Source organism: Cygnus atratus, chromosome 12 (assembly GCF_013377495.2).
Source record: "Cygnus atratus isolate AKBS03 ecotype Queensland, Australia chromosome 12, CAtr_DNAZoo_HiC_assembly, whole genome shotgun sequence".
In the NCBI taxonomy this organism is placed as follows: Eukaryota; Metazoa; Chordata; class Aves; order Anseriformes; family Anatidae; genus Cygnus; species Cygnus atratus.
Window position 1 is genome coordinate 20,105,803 of NC_066373.1, and position 21,038 is coordinate 20,126,840.

General features: G+C 47.1%; 1 protein-coding gene across 1 annotated transcript; it reads left to right on the forward strand.

The window, feature by feature from the left end:
• The first annotated feature begins 908 nt into the window (after positions 1-908).
• On the forward strand, positions 909-20,553 carry VSTM2B (V-set and transmembrane domain containing 2B). Its single transcript, XM_035543546.2, has 5 exons — positions 909-1,328; positions 1,644-1,828; positions 2,968-2,997; positions 3,199-3,607; positions 20,024-20,553. Exons 1-5 carry the CDS (start codon positions 1,256-1,258, stop codon positions 20,110-20,112), a joined length of 786 nt encoding a protein of 261 aa, XP_035399439.1. The 5' UTR covers positions 909-1,255; the 3' UTR covers positions 20,113-20,553.
• The last annotated feature ends 485 nt before the right edge of the window (positions 20,554-21,038 follow it).

Genomic DNA, 21,038 nt, shown 5'->3' on the forward strand with positions numbered 1-21,038 from the left:
TTGCATGGATGTTCTGAAGTGCCCAGCTGGAAGGGCTTTGAGGGGCAGAACCGTGCCAGCCTCTAGCAGCCTGGCCAGGCTGGGAGCTAGCTGGGAAGCTGGGGACTGACATTCTTCTAAAAAGTGGCCTTAGGTATTCCAAAAATGAGTGTTTCTAAATAATTTTTCCATAGAAGTGTTTGTGTATCTTTGCATTCAGGTATGGAATGAAACCTTAAAAAACATAAAGGAAATTCCCTGTGGGTCATAAAAGCCACTTTGTATGCCATCCCAGTGATTAAATAAAGTTGTGGCTGGATAAAATGGTGGCTTAATGGAATTTCAGAGGGGAGAAAAAAGCCAAAGACACCTCAGAGTTATTAAAATACTGTTTCCCCTCATTGCTTACAGCAGAAATCAAACTATGCTTGTGGTTATAACTCACTGTAACGACTTTACTGACTTGACTCGTGAGCACTTCTGGTTTTTAATTGGGACATTTGCCTGAGAAACAGCTGAGCCGCACAAACGGTTTCTTTTTACGACCCGGTAGTCTGAATCGACAGAGTTGTGCGTTTGGTTTTTCCGTCATGTATTTTAATAAGTAACAAACGCGGGGCGCTGGCAAGTCGGACAGCAGCTCTGGGCAAAGCACCGTCCTGCGCCAGGAAGCCGGCGGGCAGGAAGCCTCCGCGGCGGCGGGACGGAGGCCGGGCGGAGGCCGTGGCGGCGGAGGCGGTGCCAGTCCGGGGCCCTCCCGCCGGGGGCGGGCCGCGGGGCCGGGCCGGGCGCGGCCGCGGCGGGGGCCGCCCGAGTGGGCGGGGGGCGGGCCGGGCCGGGCCGTGCCGCGGCTCCGCCGTGCGGGGGCAGAGCCGGGGCCGCCCGGGTGCGGGAGAGGAGCCGGGGCCCCGCCGCCCCGTCGGAGCGCACCGGGAGCCCCGAGGAGGAGCGGCCGCGGCGCGGTGATGGGGCTCGGAGGGGAGCCCGGCGCCGCCTCCTCGCTTCTGGGCAGCAGGAGCCCCTCTTCGGCGCAGGGCAGCTGAGCCCCGCTCGCTGCCGAGCACGGGACGAGGTTTTACCGCTCGATTTTCAGGATCGCCGCCTCCAGCCCCGAGCGAGCCTCGGCCGCCGGCCGCGGATTTTACGTCTGGTCCCCCCCGTCCGGGCGGAGGCTGCCCGGGAGGCTCGGCGGGGAGCCGGGAGCCTGGAGCCGGGCCGCGGAGTGCGATGGATTGAGGCGTGCCCGGCTGCGCCCCGAGCCCGGCCCCTCGATGCGATGGGCAAGCGGGGGCTCTTCGGCACCCTCTGTTACCTGATGGTCAACGCGCCCCTGCTCTTCGGCGTGACCGGTGAGTGGGGGACTCCCGGGGCCGGCACCGGCGGGAACCCGGGGCGGGGGCGGCGGGGGCGGCTGGCAGCAGTGCCTCCGGCCGGGGGCTTCCCCGGAGGACCGGGGCGGGGGGGGGCGGAAGGGAGTTCAGGCCCCCGTCAAACCTCTCCTGCCCGCTGGAGCCGCGGCACCGGCTTGGCCCGGTGCAGAGTGCCCGGTCCGCCCGAAAGCGCTCAGCCCCTGGGCTCCGGCAGCTCCCGCTCACCGAAAAAGCCTGGTCTTGGCTTTGAACCTCCCGTTAACCAGCCCTTATCACTCTGTCTTCCCCTCCCAGCTACCTTTACCGAAGTTCCCAAAGATGTGACTGTTAGGGAGGGAGATGATATTGAGATGCCTTGTGCTTTCCGAGCCAGCGGATCCACCTCGTACTCCTTGGAAATCCAGTGGTGGTACCTTAAAGAACCAGCCAGAGAACTTGCACACGAATTAGCCATCAGCGTCCCCGGCAGCAGGAGCAAGGTAACGCGGTGCTGTGGAGACATGTCCGTGCAGCGTGCGCACAGGGTGGTCAGGATGGACCCCGCAGTCCCAGAGAGGAGAGCGGGTACCGGCAAGCAGGTGGAAGCACTGGGATGGGGAGGTCGGGGCATGCCCCGGGGGGCTTCACCCCAGAAAAAAAAAAAAAAAAAAAAAAAAAAACCAAAAAAAACAGTGCTTTAAGGATCGTAAATAGAAAACGCTAAATGTCCTGCTACAAAATCAGCAACGAAGACTCGAGAGAGGCAGTCAAAAGTAGCTGTAGTTTGAAGTGGGAACGAGGAACAGAAAGTGCTGCTGTGAGCTCTGCTGGGAATCGCCATAAGAGGTGGGAGAGCCTCTATCTGCACCCTGATAGCAGATAAAGGCATGAGGGAAACACCTCTCTGCCTTCGGATGTTATATACATCTCAGTCTGAATATGCAAATGCACACGGTTTCTTGGGCTCTCATATGCATCTGTGTCCGTACCTGGAGCTTGGCAAGACACTTCCACGCAGTCGGGTGAAGAAATTAAAATGCACGGAGTTCCATCTCGCGTGTCCCCTCCCCTAGCAAGCCGCCTGGCTGGAGGGCAGGCTCTGCTGAGAGGCACTCGGCTGCCTTTCCCCAGGTCGTGCCGCAGCCCCCAGCCCCGCTGCGGCGATTTGGGGTGCCGGCCCTGCAGCGCGGGGCACGTCCTGCCCGGCCCCGCAGCAGCCGCCTGCACCAGCTGCCCTCCGCGCTCCGCTTGTTTTCCTGCAGCGCTCGGATAGCGATGCAGAGCAGAGCGTACCGCCGCTGAGCTAATGCGGTGCCGCCTGGCTGGGGAAAGTGTAAGTCACTTGTCAGGCGGGGAAATAAATCGCTCGGATTTAAACGTCTTCTTTAACCTCCTATAAACGCCGTGAGTTGCTTTCACAATAAACGATGACAGGCTGTGCCTGCGGGATGACGGCCGGCTCCCCAGGAGGTGCATCCCGGGGCTCCGAGGCGCCACTCGGTGCCGGGGGGGCGGCACGGCGTGCAAGGGGCGATCCTCGGGGGCTGTCGGGGCTGTCCCCCGGGCTGTGGGCAGAGGAGCGTCTCGGGGATGCGCTGCCGGAGCTGCCTCTGATCCTTGTCCTTCTCCGTTCCCGCAGGTGGCAAACAAGGACGCAACGAAAATCAGCGTAAGTGCAGCTGGGGCTGGGGGGCGCGCACTCCTCCCGTACACGTCGGGTCCCGCCTCCTCCTCCTTCACCTCTTCCTCCTCCGGGAGCCCCTCGCACGGCCGGGGGGGGGTGGCTGGGCCCCTCGAGCACCCCTCGGGGGGGGCTTCAGCCCGGGGGGCCGGGCCGGGTGCTGAGCGGCGTCGGGGCGCTCTCTTGCAGACGGTGCGCGTCCAGGGCAACGACATCTCGCACCGGCTGCGGCTGTCGGGCGTGCGGCGGCAGGACGAGGGCGTCTACGAGTGCCGCGTGGCGGACTACAGCGCCGACGAGACGCAGGAGCACAAGGCCCAGGCGCTGCTGCGCGTCCTGTCCCGCTTCGCGCCCCCCGACGTGCAGGCGGCCGAGGCGGTGTCGCATATCCAGAGCGGGGCGGCCCCGCGCCGACACGGCCCCGCCGCCAGGGCCACGCCGGCGCCCGGGCCCGGGCCCGGCAAGCGCCCGCCGCCGCCCCCGCCGCCCCCCCCGGCCGACGGGCGGCCCTCCGCCGCCAGCACCGCCGCCACGGCCTCCTCGTCGGCCTCGCCGCCGCCCGGGCAGGCCGCCATCCTCCGGCAGCAGCACGGGTCAGGTAGGGCGCGGCGGGGGCCGGGGGGAAGCGGAGCGGGCGTGAAATGGCCCCCGAGGACGGGACGCGGGGGGGACGCAGCCCGAAATGGTTTCGGGGCGGCAGCATCGCGCTGCTGCTGCTCGGCCGCCGGTGTGTGCTGTGGTGGGGAGGGCCCGGTGCCACGTTGCCGTGCTGCGGCTAGGTGTGGGAGGGAGCTGGAAAGCTCCGTTTACGCTACTGACAGCAAAGCGTGGGACGATGAATGCAGAGTCTTAAATCTGCGTTGCAAAGGTACCGCTAGCCGCCTGGTGCTGCTCCTGCCGAGGCAGAGCTCCTCGCGGCTCACGTCGAACAAACGCCTCTGCCGAGTCACCTGTGGGAGAAGGGGAGCAGGCACACCGCACCGGCTGCGCAGGGAAAGCCCCGAGCTCCCCTCGCTGCTTGGTCTCTTCTGACGCAAATTCATAGTCCTCGAGCAGGAATATTCACACTTCTTCCTGGCACCTCTCCACACTCGGAGCAAATGTTCGCAGGTTTTTGCTCACAGTGAAGGAAAACTGTCACTCATGGTCTGCTGTGACCTGCTAATGCTTTACGGGTGCAGTGTTTTCCCTGGTTATGACCTTTTGCTGTTTGTGAAGAATTTGGTTTGTTTCTCAGGTAGAAGTTTATGTGAAAATTAGGTTTTACTGTCTGTTATTCCTAAGACTGTAAGTTACGTGTTCACTGCTAACTAGTGCAAGGCAAAGTGATAATTCCTGAGGTGTAGTTACAGATGCTTGGGGCATATCAAAAAGTTCTGGTTGCTTTTGCTGAATTCAGTGACCACAACAAATGAACCCAATGCCACAATACATCTGTTCTTTCCTATTGGAAAGACCAGCTGTCCTCCTCAGAGCCCAGGCTGGTGACTGTTTTTGTGTTTCTTCATTCCTCTCTCCGATAGTGAGTATTCTTGCAGTGTTTTCTGTGCAAACGACAGAAGTTTCATTTAGGATTTGCAGTACTGTGCACCCTGCCTGCTGCACCCGGAGCTTACATGGTGCATACAAACTAAAAACAGGACGATGGAAGCTCTGTGGGCTCAGCTCCATCTCAACAGATGGATGTGAGCGTGTGCTGCCAGGACAGTGTGTCGCATATGTCTGTTAGGGCAGGACCCCTGCCCAGAGCATCTAAACTGCTGTCTGTCCTGGTATTTTACATGTCTGTGCTTCAGGGATGTGGTACGGCTGCATCATTTCTAGGCTTTATTACATATTGAAAATAAAATATAAGCATTGTGGTCAGCACTGGAGATAATGGAGTGACATCAATCACTAAAAAAGGTGGTGAAATTCAGGAGGGTATTTTGTGGGGATCTCCAGATGGAGAATGATGCAAAGAGGGCTGCGGCATGGCTAAAACAAAGCCTCCTGCTGTGACACCGCTGTAGTGCTGGCTGGCAGCTGCCAACACTGCCACGCTGTGGTGGCTTCCCTTCAGGGACAAAGCTGAAGGTGGCGTAGGGAGCACACGACTCTTGCTGATGTTGTTTAATTTAGTAAGCTATAAACCAGCAACTGTCCTTGTCTCTGTACAAGGGAGGCAACTCCTTTTGTATATTTGCTAATGTCCTCTGTGAAAATAACATCTTTTTACACTGCTTAAATCAAAAAAACCCAGATGACAGGCTTCTGCTTTGGCTTACTGTAATTTCTGTGTTTGTGGCAGCTGCCTCTAAGTACTTGCAAATAAAGCATCAGCCCCAGCATGGCTCAGGAGATTGGCAACTGGAAGACTTGATACTCCAATCTCCCAATTCGGGTGCCTTCTGGTCCAGAACTGTCTGAGCCTTACTACCAATGGATGTCTCCCTGGTTGCTTTGGTAAGCAGGTTGCTGCTTGCTGCCCCCATTCCCGTGTATTTAGACAGACTGGGCTGGGCACTTAGTTTGAAGCAGAGAGAGATGGCTTGGTGTGGAGACAAGAAATGGATTTATCTACCCTAGATGAGAAGTGTCTCTACCTATCCAGAATAAATATATACTAATGGATAAAATGCCAGTGTGGAAGTCAGTATGATGAGGAACCGCAAGGGTTTTGCCTGCTTTGTGAGGAAACGGGAGGCTTGGATCTCCAGCACTGTCACTCTGATGGGATAAGTACTAAACTTCCCTCAAAATGTCTTAAAAGAAATGGCATCATCATGCTTCAGAGTTCCCCATTTGTATGGTGAAGTGGTGTTTTTTAGAGCTGTTCTAAGTGGTAGTTAATTTTTCTCCATAAAGAATTCTGTCTCTTTATAGGAAATATTTTGTCTGTGGTTGTTTGTTTGTTTGTGTTTGCTTTTTTTTTTTTCTCGGTTAAGTGGAAGCCCTGTTTCAAGTCCACCCCCTCAAAGCAGTGTAGCAGCTGGCTTTCCACAGAGTAGGGGACCGTAAGATCAAACCAGGTATTTGCTCACGTATGGTGTATGAGACTGCAGGACCTGGTCCTGTGTTGGTGTATGGATTAGACATGCATAGTGGCATGTTACGTATAACTCATTAGCATATTTTGAGCACAGTAGCACAGATGCAGGTAAGTACTTGCACCAAATCTGTGTGGAACAATTGAATCATTTCATACAATTAACTCTCAAAAGTCTTTAGCATTTGTAACTCTTCATTGTGCGTGGGGATATTTCTTCTGCGTAAAAGTAGAAATGGGCTCAAACAATGTGTTCGCTGTCAGTGATTAAGAAACACCCTCAGTAATAATACACTGGAGAGCTCTGCCTAAAAGCTGATGGCATGGCACTAGCTACTATTTCCTTGATTAATTGCAATCTAATCCTGTTTTCATTGCAATAGTTCAATATGTTCAGTGTAGCAAGATAGGGTCTGTATGTGCTGTATTTCAATAAATGCGATTATAGATCAAATGCTGCTTTCAGATGTGCCTGCAGGGCTCTTGTTGACTTCGGTTGGAGTCCCAGTCATGCATGCACTGTGGAAAAATGTGATTATTTACATCTTCTTGTTGAACTGAAACATGAATTTATTAGAATAAATGTGTCTGTCATTGAGATGCTTTAAAGAACATTGAGTCCCATCTGACAAACCAGGTCATAAATGGAAAATCCATAGTTTGGGACAAGTAATCTGAAATCATATTTGGTAAAAAGTTGTGATCAGCATCACAGTGTATAAGGGATTAGATCTGATGTGACAGACAAACTGCCCAGTGTGCTAGAAGTGTCAGCTACTCAAATAGAACGTTATCGGTAATGTTTAAACTACAGTATGAAAACTCAGTGCTGTGATCTCATGAGATACAAAAACATTACAGCTCATCTGTCATTAAGGTAGACTAAAGTAGAAACTGAAAACATCTTATTTAGACTGCAAGGAGGTAAAGGTCTGCTGGTAAGGTCATTGTTTTTAATAGTTAGAGTTCTCCTCCATGTGGCTCTAAAGGAGAAGAAATGCTTAGCTTTCAAATTAAATACTTGTATGCAAATTGAATCTTTACTGTAGGAATAAAAACAGGGTGAGCAAGCAAAGGACTGCATATAGTGCTAGTATCCTTGGAAGTGTTCTTGGTTTTTACAGCGTAAATGGGAGGAATAGGAGAGGGACTTTCTGTCCCAGGAAGTTCTTAGTCCAAATGAAGAAGAGGATGGACACATGGCAGGAAGAGCAATGAGTGAGTTTGTCAAGTGTGTGGTGGCTGTGAAACTAAACACTGAACGTTAATTTCCAAATCTTCTAAATCTGAGTTCAGTGCATTAGTCATGAGCCTGATCTTGTCATCTGTTAGCTGAGGTAATAACCAGGATCTTTGCACTGACCTTCGGGGAGGCAGATTGGCTGTATTATATGCTACCAAGTGGTCTCCAAAATGAGTGCCTGTGTATTTGCTTGGGGGCAATTTTTAGTTTAACTTCTGAGCAGAATTTAGATCAGACATTGCAGCTTCCAAATTCCCTTTTATTTGTTTGATCTCTAGCCACAAAGCTCTGAAGTGAGAGCTTTAAATAAAATAAACAAAGATGGGAGTGTGAAACAAGAAACTGTGCTTCATTATGCTTAGAGTGCTCTAGGAAGGACAGAGAAACTCATGTGTTATGCAGAGATGAAGTGTTCACAGCAAGGAAGAAAATAAGTCTTCACTTCATGCCTATCCTCCCCCCCCTCCCCCCAAGCCTTTTATGTCTGATGCGGAAGGAAGTTTGCTTGTGGGCTGTATGGCCTGAGATAATAAAGCACCAGGTCCCAGTTCTGCAGTCCCCGTGTATGAGCAGCTCCCAGTGATGCTTGGAAGAACAGTGCATGCACAAAGTCGAGCTGTGGCAGCCCACCTTGAGGCAGGAGACCACGTTGGGAGCATCACACCTTCACTGGGGACCAGGAAGCGGCTTTGCTGCTGGTGGTGGCTTTTATTTTTTGGTTGGTTGGTTTTTGTTTTTGTTTAGAGTTTTAGAGATGGGAACGTAGTTTCTTGATTATGGTGAGCTGTGGCTTGTTGGAGGCTGTGGTTGAGTTTGGATTAACTTTTCGGTGAGAATTTGGGTCGAGGGCTCTTCTGGCTTTGTCAGAATTTGAGTGACTGTGCATGCTAGTCTGAGCAACAGCCAGTACAGCTCATTTGTCTTTGATAGATGAGCTTTTCACAAAACAGCAAGAAAGGGAAGTCTGTATTTTGTTGTACAGCTTAGGCTCCCATCTCTGTAATGTCTGGATCTCCTTCACTCCCCCCATGCTTTTTATGAGACCATACACGAGCTCACATACCATAGCTGTTTGTAGTTAAATGCAGCTGGGGTCACATCACATTTTCCTGTACATTAAATAAAGTAACAAAACACAGAGGCCAGAACTGAATTATCAGGCTGACCTCCTAAATGTCACTGGATAATAAACACGCAAAAAGAATTCTCATTAAATACACATCACTAGCACTTCAATATCTAGGCAAATTAGACTCCTTTGGGGACAAGTGAGGTCAAATATCTTCTTTTGTGTGTGTGTAGTATGGATTAATTCTTGAACTGGACAAAAAAGACCGGTACAAAAAAGACAGGGAACTCCTGGAAGGAGTCCAGCGGAGGGCCACAAAGATGATACGGGGCCTGGAGCATCTTCCCTGTGAGGAAAGGCTGCGAGACCTGGGTCTGTTCAGCCTGGAGAAGAGAAGACTGAGAGGGGATCTTATCAATGTGTATAAGTACCTGAGGCGTGAGAGACAGAGGGATTTGGCCAACCTCTTCTCAGTGGTTTGTGGGGACAGGACAAGGGGCAATGGCCACAAGATGGAGCACAGGTTCCGCACCAGCGTGCAAAAGAACTTCTTCACGGTGAGGGTGACGGAGCACTGGAACAGGCTGCTCAGGGAGGTTGTGGAGTCTCCCTCTCTGGAGATATTCAAGGCACGTCTGGACGCCTACCTGGGCAGCCTGCTCTAAGGAGCCTGCTTTGGCAGGGGGTTGGACCCGATGATCTTTCAAGGTCCCTTCCAACCCCTTCGATTCTGTGGACAAAAGCACGAACTGCAGTAGCGTATCACCTCATTACCTAGGGCAGAAACAAGCTGTGCTAGGGTGTTTCTGTACTGTGGAAATGCAGTTTGAGTAACCTCCTTTGAGTGATTCTTGCTTGTTTCTTGGAGGACAGGACAGACAAAACTGTACTAATCTATTTTATGAAAGCCTGTGTGGTGTCCTTGAAGAAATTTGATTATTAGTTGAACTTCTTTAATATCTTTAAGTTATTGATAAGAGAATACTAAAAACAAACAGAAAATGAAAGCAACGAAAGGAGTGTTGCAAGTTATTCTAATTGATGTAGTAGCTGTATGTAAAATTGGTTTAGACTTTGGTATGAGATTTCACATTTGTGAGTGAATCACAGAGTCATCTAGGTGGGAAGAGACCTCAAAGATCACCGAGTCCAACCTCTGACCTAGCACTAACAAGTCCTCCACTAAACCATATCACTAAGCTCTACATCTAAACGTCTCTTAAAGACCTCCAGGGATGGTGACTCAACCACCTTCCTGGGCAGCCCATTCCAATGCCTAACAACCCTTTCCGTAAAGAAGTTCCTCCAAATATCCAACCTAAACCTCCCCTGGCACAACTTTAGGCCATTCCCCCTCGTCCTGTCACCAGGCACGTGGGAGAACAGACCAACCCCCACCTCTCTACAGCCTCCTTTAAGGCACCTGTAGAGAGCGATAAGGTCGCCTCTGAGCCTCCTCTTCTCCAGGCTGAACAGTCCCAGCTCCCTCAGCCGCTCCTCATAAGACTTGTTCTCCAGACCCCTCACCAGCTTCGTTGCCCTTCTCTGGACTCTCTCGAGCACCTCCGTGTCCTTCTTGTAGCGAGGGGCCCAAAACTGAACACAGTACTCGAGGTGTGAAAATATTTTTTTAATGGAAATTTGTGTGATGAAGGCTGAGTGCACCCATGTGTCTTTTTGCATGAACGAACAACATGTAGGACAAGAATATACATGTACAGTGGTTGGTGGGCTTTTTTTTGGTACAGTTTTCTGATAGGTTGCAAAATGGAGCCTGAGTTTGAAGTACAAGCTAACAGTCTGTATAATATGCAAGAGAGGCAGAGAATTGTTACATCTTCACCACCTCTGATGCAGCTTTACTGATGTATGATCTAACACTTGAACTGTGTTGTGGATTATACAGTTTCCGTATATTTTAAGTGGCATGCTTAGCAGTCATAGCACTAAGGAACATTGAGGCAATCGTAATGGGACTGGTTTTGAGAAGGGTACTGATCATGGTGGTCTGTAGTTGAAAAGCAGACATAAAGCAGGAGCTGCCAGGGAATGAATCTTACGGCAATCCTGTCAAGATGGTGTTTCAGTCTGACAGGGCTGTACTGGTAATAAGACGGGTTTCTTCAGGGTTTTGATTTAGCATTGCTAAAGCAGTGGGAATGCTGGCAGGTTTGCTACAGCTGTTTATTACGTTGTTGTTTTTTTTTTTAAATTAGATAATGGCAGAGCAGTGCCATAAGTCAATAATAAACAGTTCAAATAGGTTTGCATTGGAAAAAATGGGGTTGTCAGTGGAACGGTATTATTTGTCACAGCAGCAGTTAACAACCAACTATTTTATATTGCTAGGCTGTTATCAGTTGGGAGGCAATTTTATTAGCTGGAAAGCGGCAGTTTGGCAGAGCAGCAACTGTGCTCCATGGAGAAGTCAGCATGTCAGTAGTCAGTTGGCAGGTCGCTGTGCCACGGCTGGAGAGCGGCGCTGCGCTAGCAGAGCTTGCGTGGGATGCCCAGTGCTGCTGGGGTGTCTGGTCTTACCCTGCATTTGTACAGCTGTGGCTAAGAAGCAGAGCATCATTGTGGTGCCTGCTAGGAGCAGCAGCTAGCTTCGACACAAGGCAGAGCACAGTCAGTAACTCCTCTGATAGCCATCCTCGTCTGTCGGTTGTGTTATTGGCTGTTGGTCATGTATAAAATTCACCCCTTATTTGTACTACTGTGTGCATTTTAATATCAGACTTCTAATCTGAATCCCTCTCATGCCAAGGACCTGGAGATTTTACATACAGGAGGGCACTGAGGAATATTCCGTGTCCACAGTTATTCCAGGTAACCCTCTGCTGGCTTAGTCTGTAAAGGTTTGCCTCTCTTAGGCACGGCAATGTCTTCATTTAGCTAAGATCTAGCAAGTAGCAATCGGTGGAAAGGTTTGGAGGGTCTTTGTATCTGTGGGTTGCACACAAAATGTCCTTGTTCGTTTATAGCAAAAAGGTGATCCCTTCTTGACACAAATTACAGGCTCTGCTTTTTTCAGGTACTCTCAATACAGCATTTTTCCTTGTATCGTCATGTTTTCTGCTAATGTCTTAGCTCTTTTCTTTAAGTATGGATAAGATGAGGTTATTTTTTGGAAAAAAAAATCCTTAGATAATCTGCACTTTTATCAGTTTAGCTTTAGTAATTCTGATTGGAATAGTAATTGCAACTACACTGGCAGCTTGCTCCTAATCGTAATCAAATCAAAAATACTCTAAAAGACAATGAAGTGAGAACTGATGTGTCTTGTTCTTTACTTCTGGGTTGCAAATGTTTACAACCTGTATCACATCTGCAGAATGTGAAATCGATGTTTCCATCTAGTGTGATTTTTATTGCAAGTCTTTTCTTAAGTTTTGACTTCTGGAACTCGGACCACATTACTATCCAGCTTGCATGCTTTTTGTGACTTGGCTTTTTAGTTCTCCTGCTTATAATGAAAAACTTGAGAATATGGCCCAGGCTCAGTTCAAAGCTCAGTAGCTGAAACCCTAATCCCAGCATTTTTAGTCTGCCTCATGATTTGGGTTACTCGAGCTGTTGGTTTTGCTATTTGTGCACATCAGTATGCTGTGGAATTGCTCACAAAGTAGTACTGAAGAAGGATGTGCAGGGCTGGATGCTCATTTACCACCTAAACTACCACTAATGTAGTTATTTATTTTTCTGTATTTTTTAGCTCAAAATTCATTTTTCACCAAATCATATTACAAAATATTGTGTATCTCTCATTATTCAAGTGTCAAGCAGTAAATTAATGGTGCTTGATTTTTTGAAGTTAGTTTTAGATCATGGAGTTGCAGAAAATTCCAGAGTGAAATAAATTCACAGTTGCATGTTTCGGGTCTCTACCATCAGCTATTTGGAGTCTTTACTTCCCGCCAAGCAGAGGTCATCTCACAGATACCAACGCAGAAATCTGTTTATGGGAAGGTGCTACAAAGTAGAGACCAGCTGCAGTAGAGACTGGCTTATTTAAATTCAGACCAATATACCGTATTTAGGCTGTATAATCCATATGGAATGAATGACTCCTCAAGTATTCAGGACACGTTGCTCTTCTACCCTGACACTGTCCATAGCAGCGTTTCCTTTTGGAGCTCGTTATAAATCAGTGCTGGTGTTTTCTTGAAGCTTTTCCTTAATTTCTCCAAGAGCAGGTACTGGGAGTGTTCGGGTGGTTCATTTGGCTGGCTCCAGTTCAGGACAGTTCCCACAGAACAGCCACTCGGGGGTCTGGCTCCACGTGAGCCAGCTCAGCGGCCGCTCTGTCAGCGCTCGGGACACCACCTTAGCTCAATAGGCAAGTTTCATAACTGGATTGAGGCTTTCAGTAAGACTGACTGCTCTGGATGTCTTTGGCTGCCACAGAAGGGAAGACAGTATGCTGAGGGAAAATGTGCCAACTGTTCCCCATATTCCGTCTCCCTACTTGTAACTTGAATGGGAGATGAGTTTTTACCAGCCTGTTGTAAGAGAAATGTCGTGTTTTCCTGGCAACCTGAAAAGTACAAGAATTTTTGATAAAGGTAGAAGTATTTCTTGCTCTCTGCTTGGTATGCATTTCCACACATTCATCAAATCAAATCCACTGCTGTAACTATACCCCCCTTTCCGTTTATTAGTGGCCTTAATGAGGTTTGGTTGAAATGAGCTCTAATGTGATCAGAAATCCACTTCAATAATTACAATTGCCTTAAGAGACACAAACCCAACTCCTGTACCTGCTCCTGTCTCCCTCCTATCCCACGGGTGCTCAGGCAGACTGATATCCAGCAAAGCACTGCAGTACTTCAGCAAATCAAAACTGCAGAAGGAATCTTTTTCTCTTCTACACTTTGTATCAGAACCAAACTTTTCTATCTGCATCATTTCCTTGCATGACTACACACTCCTCTCCTCGCAATCTGATTTTTTTTTATTTTCTCACCTGTCCATAACTGTATGATGTATGTGACCTAGTTTTCACAGAATGTGTTAAAGCAGGGACTTCAGGGTATTCAAGAGGGCTTAAGTATGTCAGTAGACGTGTACAAGGAGCTGGGAGATGCTGTTTCACAAGAAAACAAGATTCCCCTGGTCTCCGTAGCACTGCTGTCATGCCTCTCAAAATACTGCAATTCCCATGCCTTTCCTGCTACCTGTGCTGTAGTTTACCACTGAAGCACCAAAGTCATGTCCTAGATGGGCTTTTTCAGATGTGACATAAGGAACAATCAAAATTTAAGAACCAGGATGCTACACAGAATTGTATTTATTCCTTAAAGAAAGATGCTTATTTTTCTGCCTGTGCTGGAAACGGCATTGTGCTGCCCTTTATGCAGCCTCTGGGGAATTATCCAGCCTGTTGTATGTCACCGCCACGTTCATTCACACAAGTTTGGTCCAGCACATACACAGATACAGGTATGGGCAAACATTAGATCATTTCAGGAGGACTGTATACTCCAAATGAAAATACAAATCTTATTTGAAATATTAAAACCTGTTGGCTTTCCAAAACTAGGAGTAGCTTTCAGTTACCCTTGCTAGAGGGTATTTTGGCAATTAATTTCTAAGTAGAGGCCTGAACATTGTACTGGGTTTCTTAAAAGGGAAGGCAAACAAAAAGTAACTGAAAAGATCTAAAATGATGACGAAATTGTACAATACTACTCATGTCTTCTGGCTAGTAAAACTGGTTTCTGTTTTCTGAAGATTTTGAGGCTACAGTAATAGTTTCATCCTGGTGATCTAAAAGTCTTGATGGCTTGGATGAAGGAAGAGAGCAGGATCACTAGTATATACCTGCATTGGTGCATAGAAATAAATACGTGCTGACTTCCATGAAGTGTTTTTTTAAGATGAGTTATGGAAGGGTGTTCCAAAATTCAGCCAATCATAAACAAAAATGTGTAGGGGGTAGGAAACTAATTTTGTCGTTATGCCCTCTAGGCAGGTTCAGTGGTGAGCACATCCCATCCCATGCAGTTGCTTATAAATACGCAGGAGGTCACCATTGCCAGAATTAGCAACATCAGGAGGTGCCTAGAGTTTGTCTGGGAGCGTGCGCTGAAGTTAGCACGGGCTCTGGATGCACTTCTGCTTGCATTGGAGAAGCAGCCCTTGGTGAGCAATAGGAAGGCAAAGGCTCCAATTCCGCAGTGTGCGTTAAAAACCACGATAGCAAAACTGTAGTGTGAGTCGTGCTGCAGGTATCTCAGAGCGGAAGGCCATATGCAGCTTGTAAGATGCAGTTTCAAACTGTGGAGTAATTCTGATGTGCTATAGCTATTATCTCTTCAGTTCAGTAAGTGTATAGTGACTTTAGTAATGGTGTCTTTTTAATTAAAAACTTCCAAGAAGCTCTTAGATCTGAAGTTTGGTGAAGTGCTCCAAATTTATGTCAGTGAGAGAATTTCTTTTATATAAGAGGTTATTTGCCTGTAATGATCTGTGACCAACAACCCATATAAAACCTTATTTTTTCCAGAGATACAATAGTAGGAGTAGTTTCTCCAAGAATATCTCTTGAGCACAGTCTAAAGTTTCTGGACTGAAAGAATAAATCAATGTGTATGGTCAGTTTGGTCACTGACCTCTTAATGAAATGCCAGGTTTCAGAGTTTTAATTGAACATTGGTCTGTAAGGAGACAGGCTGAGGCTCACAGTGTCACTGCATGAAAGCCAGTACACAGAAACAGGTTAGTGATACTACCGGCTGGGGTCTCAGTTCCATCTGAAAGACACAGTCAAATTTTAGGCATTATATCATTGTTCAAGGAAAATAAACTGTTGGTATCTTTCAGCTTCTTACTACAACTGCCCCTGCATCTTGCTACCATCGCAGAGAGGAACACCAGGCGACTGTTCGTATTCTTTCTAGGAAGAAGAATAGGAAACGGCTGGAAACTGTGTTCTGGCCATTGGTTAAATATAGCTTGTAGAATAATCATCCCATTTTTAACATGTGTCACAAGTCAGTTGGTTAATTAATGATTGTTTTCAATTGGATGAACTGCTTTAAGTCCAACTTTGATGAATGCTTGCACAAAACAAATTATTAAATAGAAAACTACAGTAAAACATTATTATGTTGTAAATCCAGAAGAAGGATGAGTGATGCCAAAGAGCAATTCACCATACATGAACAGAACAATTTGTTATTGTTCTGCTTAGTGCTAGACTTTCCCTTTAAGCCATGTGCATATAAACAATTTAACAGCAAAAATATAAATCTGTGTAGTGGTGAATAAGCTTACAGAAACAAAACATCAAATGAATATTCAGAACATAAATGAAATAATTTCTTTTAAGTACTTGTACTTTTTAAGTAACTGTGTATTCCTGATTTAAAGTCTCTGGATAGGAGTGCTCTGTTCTCAAGTCTGGGTCAGATTTCATGTCCAGACCCTGGTGATCAAGACCACATTCTGTTTATTTTCATCTGCAAATGTAGCAATGACAAGTTTTAAACTATTGCAGTAAAAGCAGAAGTGAGGTAACTTAAGTCCAGCGTGTTTATAAACAGTACTAGCTATAATGAAAATGGTTCAGGTTAACTAAGCAGGGAAAAATTAATGGAAATTGTTTACCCTCTGGTTTTGTTGAGAGGGAAGAGAATTGTACTGTTGTGTGTATCTGCTTCTACTGCCTGAATGTATTAGAGCAGAATAACACCAAATTGGTATGGGGAAAAAAAGAAGAAACTTGTATTTGGTGTTCAGTAAGAATAACTGCTTTAAAATAATTTTAAAAAATACATTTTATTTCTATTTGACTACTAAGAGACTTTAACAGACTTTGAACTGAATTCTGCTGCCACATTCAGAAGGTGGAAAATGTAAGTTAAAAATAACAGCAATTTTTGCAAAGAGAAAATTTAAAAAAAAATAGATGGTATTAATTCACAGTCCTGCATCGAGATCTAAACTAAACTGGTACATCAAGTTAGAGCTGGAATGATTTTGGGCAGCAGACACAGAGTGTTGTGACTAATACTGCTTTCCATCCAAAATACAGGCAATCCTAACCTGGTGTCCTTGCAGCCCTTCAGCATGATGGTTGTAAGAGCACTCGAGCTGCAAGAGTCCATCGCTCCAGGTCCAGTTCCTTACAGTGTTTCCAGGGGAATTCCCCCCTTACAGAAGTGCAACATTTCCTCCAACCAGATTTGTGGTTGAAAGAACAAGTTGAGCTTTGGCATGGAAAAATAGGTCCTTGTGACATTTAGGTTTGGGCATAACAAATAGCCAAGGCCAGATCTTCACTGCAGTGGTGGGCAGGTGTGGAAGGGGCAGAAATTCAGCACCTGCGAGTTGTGTGCAGCTGCCAGGAGTGTTGGCTTCTTGCGATCCCTGGGCACAGCAGGGTGGCACATGGGAACCAACCTGGGCGCGTTCTCGCAGCTGTGCCACGTCCCAGAAGCGAGAAGAGCCATCTGACAGCTTGGAAATGAGGATGTGTTGACTGCAAGTATGGGTCTGTTGTGTCAGTGACTGCAATTTGTGAATAAGCAGTCTGTCTTCAGATATCACGTAGCATGTCAGCCTTAAAGACAGAAGATGGGGGTACTTCAGCCTTTCCAGTCAGCAAACTATTTTCTCTCTGTGGTGTAGGTAAATTTTAGGGTTTTATCCTTGCTAAAACTGTAGAATATAATATATTTGTGAATCAACTGTGTATTTTTGAGGAAAAAGAATGAGACTACATGGTAGCCTCATGCATGTACCTATAAACAAGTGCATGGTGTTTGGAGCCATATCCACGTGCACCAGGGGAGCAATGATCTGAACTGTGCTTGTGCTAGTGGATATGGCCAGTGAGGCTGAGTGTCCTTGGTTCTTGCTCAATCCTGAGAGCTTAGAGCCCTCTCAGAAGACCGTGCTGACAGGCCCACGCGCCACGCAAAACACCAGGCTGCAGCCAGTGGCATCAGGACAGTTCTTTGCCTTGGGGATGTGATAGTACACGGCCAGTTTGTTGGGTCTGGTGTTCTGTGCTGGCAATAGGGTGACAGCCTGAAGCAAAGGGAATTAATTGCATGGAGCTGCGGTGTGCAAGGGTCAGGTGGGCACCACCACACGTCAGCTGGGTGCTCCGCTCTCCATGTGTTCCTGAGACAGATGTCCTGCCTGCCAAAGTCCTTGAGCTGCATGCAGCCTGTGGCAGGTCGGAAGCCTGAGATGGAGCATTTCAGTGTTGCATACATGAAGAGGTATTTAAAAAACACAATACTGCGAAGACTCTGATGTGTTTCCCTTTCATTTCTGAAGAGCCCAGAGATTTCCAAAGAGGTTTGTTACTCATTTCTCAGCTTCTGCTCTTCAACAGACATTTTGTTTACAGAAAGGAGAGATGTGAGAAATGTTGGGAAGGCTCACACCCGTTCGTGAAAGCCTGTCACTGCAGCAGTGGTCAGAGTACTCACTGCGAGGATCCTCTGCCTTCACTCTCAGTGCAGCAAGGGACCCGCTTACCCTGCCTGCGGGTCTCTAGGGGTGCAGCTTCTTTGCTCTCAGCTCCGTGGGTCTTGGGGCTGGATCCTGGGGTGATGAAGGCAAATCTGAGTTTGTGAGCCCCTGCATTGCTGCCTCTGAGCAGCAAGAAAGTTTTGGGGCTGGTGACAGTCTGTCCCTTGTGCTGCCCAGCACCGTGAGTTTTTGTAGCTGTTGTACTGTTTCTGGCATGCTGCTCTTTGTCTTTTGGAAAAAAAAAATAACCTATTGCTGCTTTAACGACCTGAATTTGATTGTGTTTGTTTATTGTTTTCAGCTTTAAAAAGAAAAATCCTGTGTTCATCTTAATAACGTGCTGTTGCTAAGTGGGCAGCCCTTTGCCATGTGTGTCTGCATGCAAGGATTTAATTAAAAGCTTAATAACTAAATAATCTCCACATAGTCTAGGCATCTATGAGATAGCGCACTATGGGGACATTTCTTGAGTTCCTCGGTTGTGCACCACATTACCATGAACTGTTTTTTGATATTGGATAATAATACTCTAGCTTTGCAGGTGAGGCATATATAGATTATGAGGCAGCCTGAACAGTGAGCCCGAGAGCAATGGTGTACTCAGGAACTTTTTGAGGTATTTCCTTTGATCATGGCACAGCTGAGAGACTCACATCTCCTGGAGACCAAGACAAAAGTATTTGCATTAGGGTGCCTGAAGTGAATTTCCTGAATAGAAGTGGCCTCATTCCTTTTTCAAGGATACTGAACATTTTTTTTTTTATTTTATTTTTTTTACTTTAACACTTGAGAAGTGGTTCTGACAGTCACTGTTCTGGGTAGTTGTCAGTACATTGGGGTGTCGATCACTTCTGCTGCCGGCAGCACTGGTGGAGCTCTCCCCAGCTGCCTCTGTGTGTGCCAGCTGCAGCCGAGGCTCTGGTTGGGCTCCTGCTTCCACACTCACTGGTGGAAATGTCCCGAGGCCACATCAGGCACGGGTGTGCAGCCTGCCTGTTGTCGTGTTAGTGATGACGAATGTGCTAGTCCCCGTTGCGGGTTTGGAAAGGTGTTGCTGGTTGGCACTTGGGGCCCAAATGGCTGCTGCTGTGGGCCAGCCCGGGCTCTTTTGTGTGGGCTCAGCAGGGTTTGGGAGTGAAAGGCAGTGATCTCTTGTCCTGCTGCACTGCCATTCCAGGATGGCAGAACTTCTCCATGGGAAGAGGCTGTTCTTGCCCCTCAGGGGACCTGTGTCAGAGATCAGGCAGCCCTGGTGCCTCGCAGTGCCTCAGAGCTGTGCACCTCGGCCCCATGGCTCAGTCCCCTGCACCGGGGAGAGGGAGTGGACCAGGGCACACAGTAAATGCCGCTCTTTCTGGCACAGGTAACAATAATAATTTAAAATAAAAAAAAATGAGCAAGTACCTTAGTTCAAGCAGCTGTGGGTCAGGGACAGCCTGGTTGGCTGCAGTACGGACCCTGATGCCATTTCTTGGCCGGAGCAAAGGCATCAGGGGCTGCCCCTGCCGGGGGAGCTGTGCCCCCCCTGCACAGCCGCTGGCACCTGCTTCCCTGCGATAGCGGCCGCATCTCCCCTGCGGCTGCTCCCGTGCCGCTCGAGCTTGCCTCATAGCAGCGGGAGCAATCTTGCCGTTCGTGTGAAATGACTATAACAGATGTTTCACGTACGACCTCCGTTTTTCTATAGCTCCTATGCGCATTTTTAATTTAAAATCCTACTCTTTCCTATAAAAGGTAAAGATGATGTCAAGGTCTTGCTGTTCCCATTCCAAATGAAATGGGTTCATGTCCTGTTAATCAAGGAGTACAGCCATGGCATTTGTCAGTTCCCTTTAAAAGATGGGTGGTTGATACCTGTCATTTCTCAAGAAACTATATACCAGATTAAGTTGTATTTATAGAAATCTCAATTGCTGGTAACTTCGCTGCAGCCAAGTTTAGGCATACCATTAGTGATCCATAATCAGATGACCTAAGTGGAGTTAGACTTGGGAGGGAGAAGAGAAGGCTATCTGAGTTGGATAGCTTGAGGATGCTGTTTTACTACTAAAATTAAGCTTCTGACGCCTGGCTCTGATGTGATAAAAATAAATCTTCCTGTATTTCTCTTCTGCATTTAATCTTCTATATTGGAACAGATTTAAAAAAAAAAAAATTCCTCCTCTCCCTTTTCTTTCTCTTCTAGGTACAGAACCTATTTATGCTACAGACCCACTCCTATATGTGTTCCTGTTAATACTGCATAAGCTTGTACATTTGTTAGTAAACCACTGATGGACTACTTCCTCCACTACTCGTCAGACAAACAAAAAGGAACCTATTTAAAAACAGGACAAATCCCTGGCAAAACAATACCTACAGTTTTAAGGATGGACAGAAAGAGACTGAAAGAAGCATGATAAATTCTACATGGGGGGAAAAACGTATTTTTGGGGATGTCACAGAAAGTAAACCACATAAAATACTGCATCTAGTTTCCAGACTCTATGGTGTAAAGCCCTGCTCTGTGCATGGCACCTATGATTTCTCTATTTTAATGTAATATTTTTTCTTTTCTGAACCTTTCCTCTGACTCTTCATTTTGCACGAACTGTTGAGCAGTTATCTTTATGACAATATGTAAAGATGTTGGGTCAAAACCCTTCCTAAGAAAGGAAATATTTTTAGTAGATTGTGTTTAGCTTTTTTTGGATTTCCCTTTTTTTTAATTAAATTATTTCTTTTGGAGACATTTTAATTAAAAAGGTACATCTTACCATAATTAATATTCACTGTCAATAATATTTATTTTTAAATGAAGATTGGAAACAAGGTAAGACATTTGTTTATAAACTGTATTGTATATTGCTGAATAACAGTTGAATAAAAAGATTTTGAAATAAAGTTTTTACAGATGTGTGTGACTTTCCTGTGTCCTGAAGCTCTCCAAGGATTCTCTAACTCATCACAGGACAGAAAGTTGAAAAAATGATGTATCACAGACAAAATAAAATTGAAATCAGTTATGTAATACACATATCCATGTATTACCAAACTCCTTACCGGAATGTGCTGACAGCTGGTCACAGAGTTACACAGAGCTACATGTTCCTATGCTGGTACCGGTTATCTCTGGGCAGTTAATGCAGGAGCTGGTCAGTGTAACAGCGTGAAGCTTCCAAGGTAAGCTGTTCTCCAAGCCTCTTTGAAAAGATATGCAT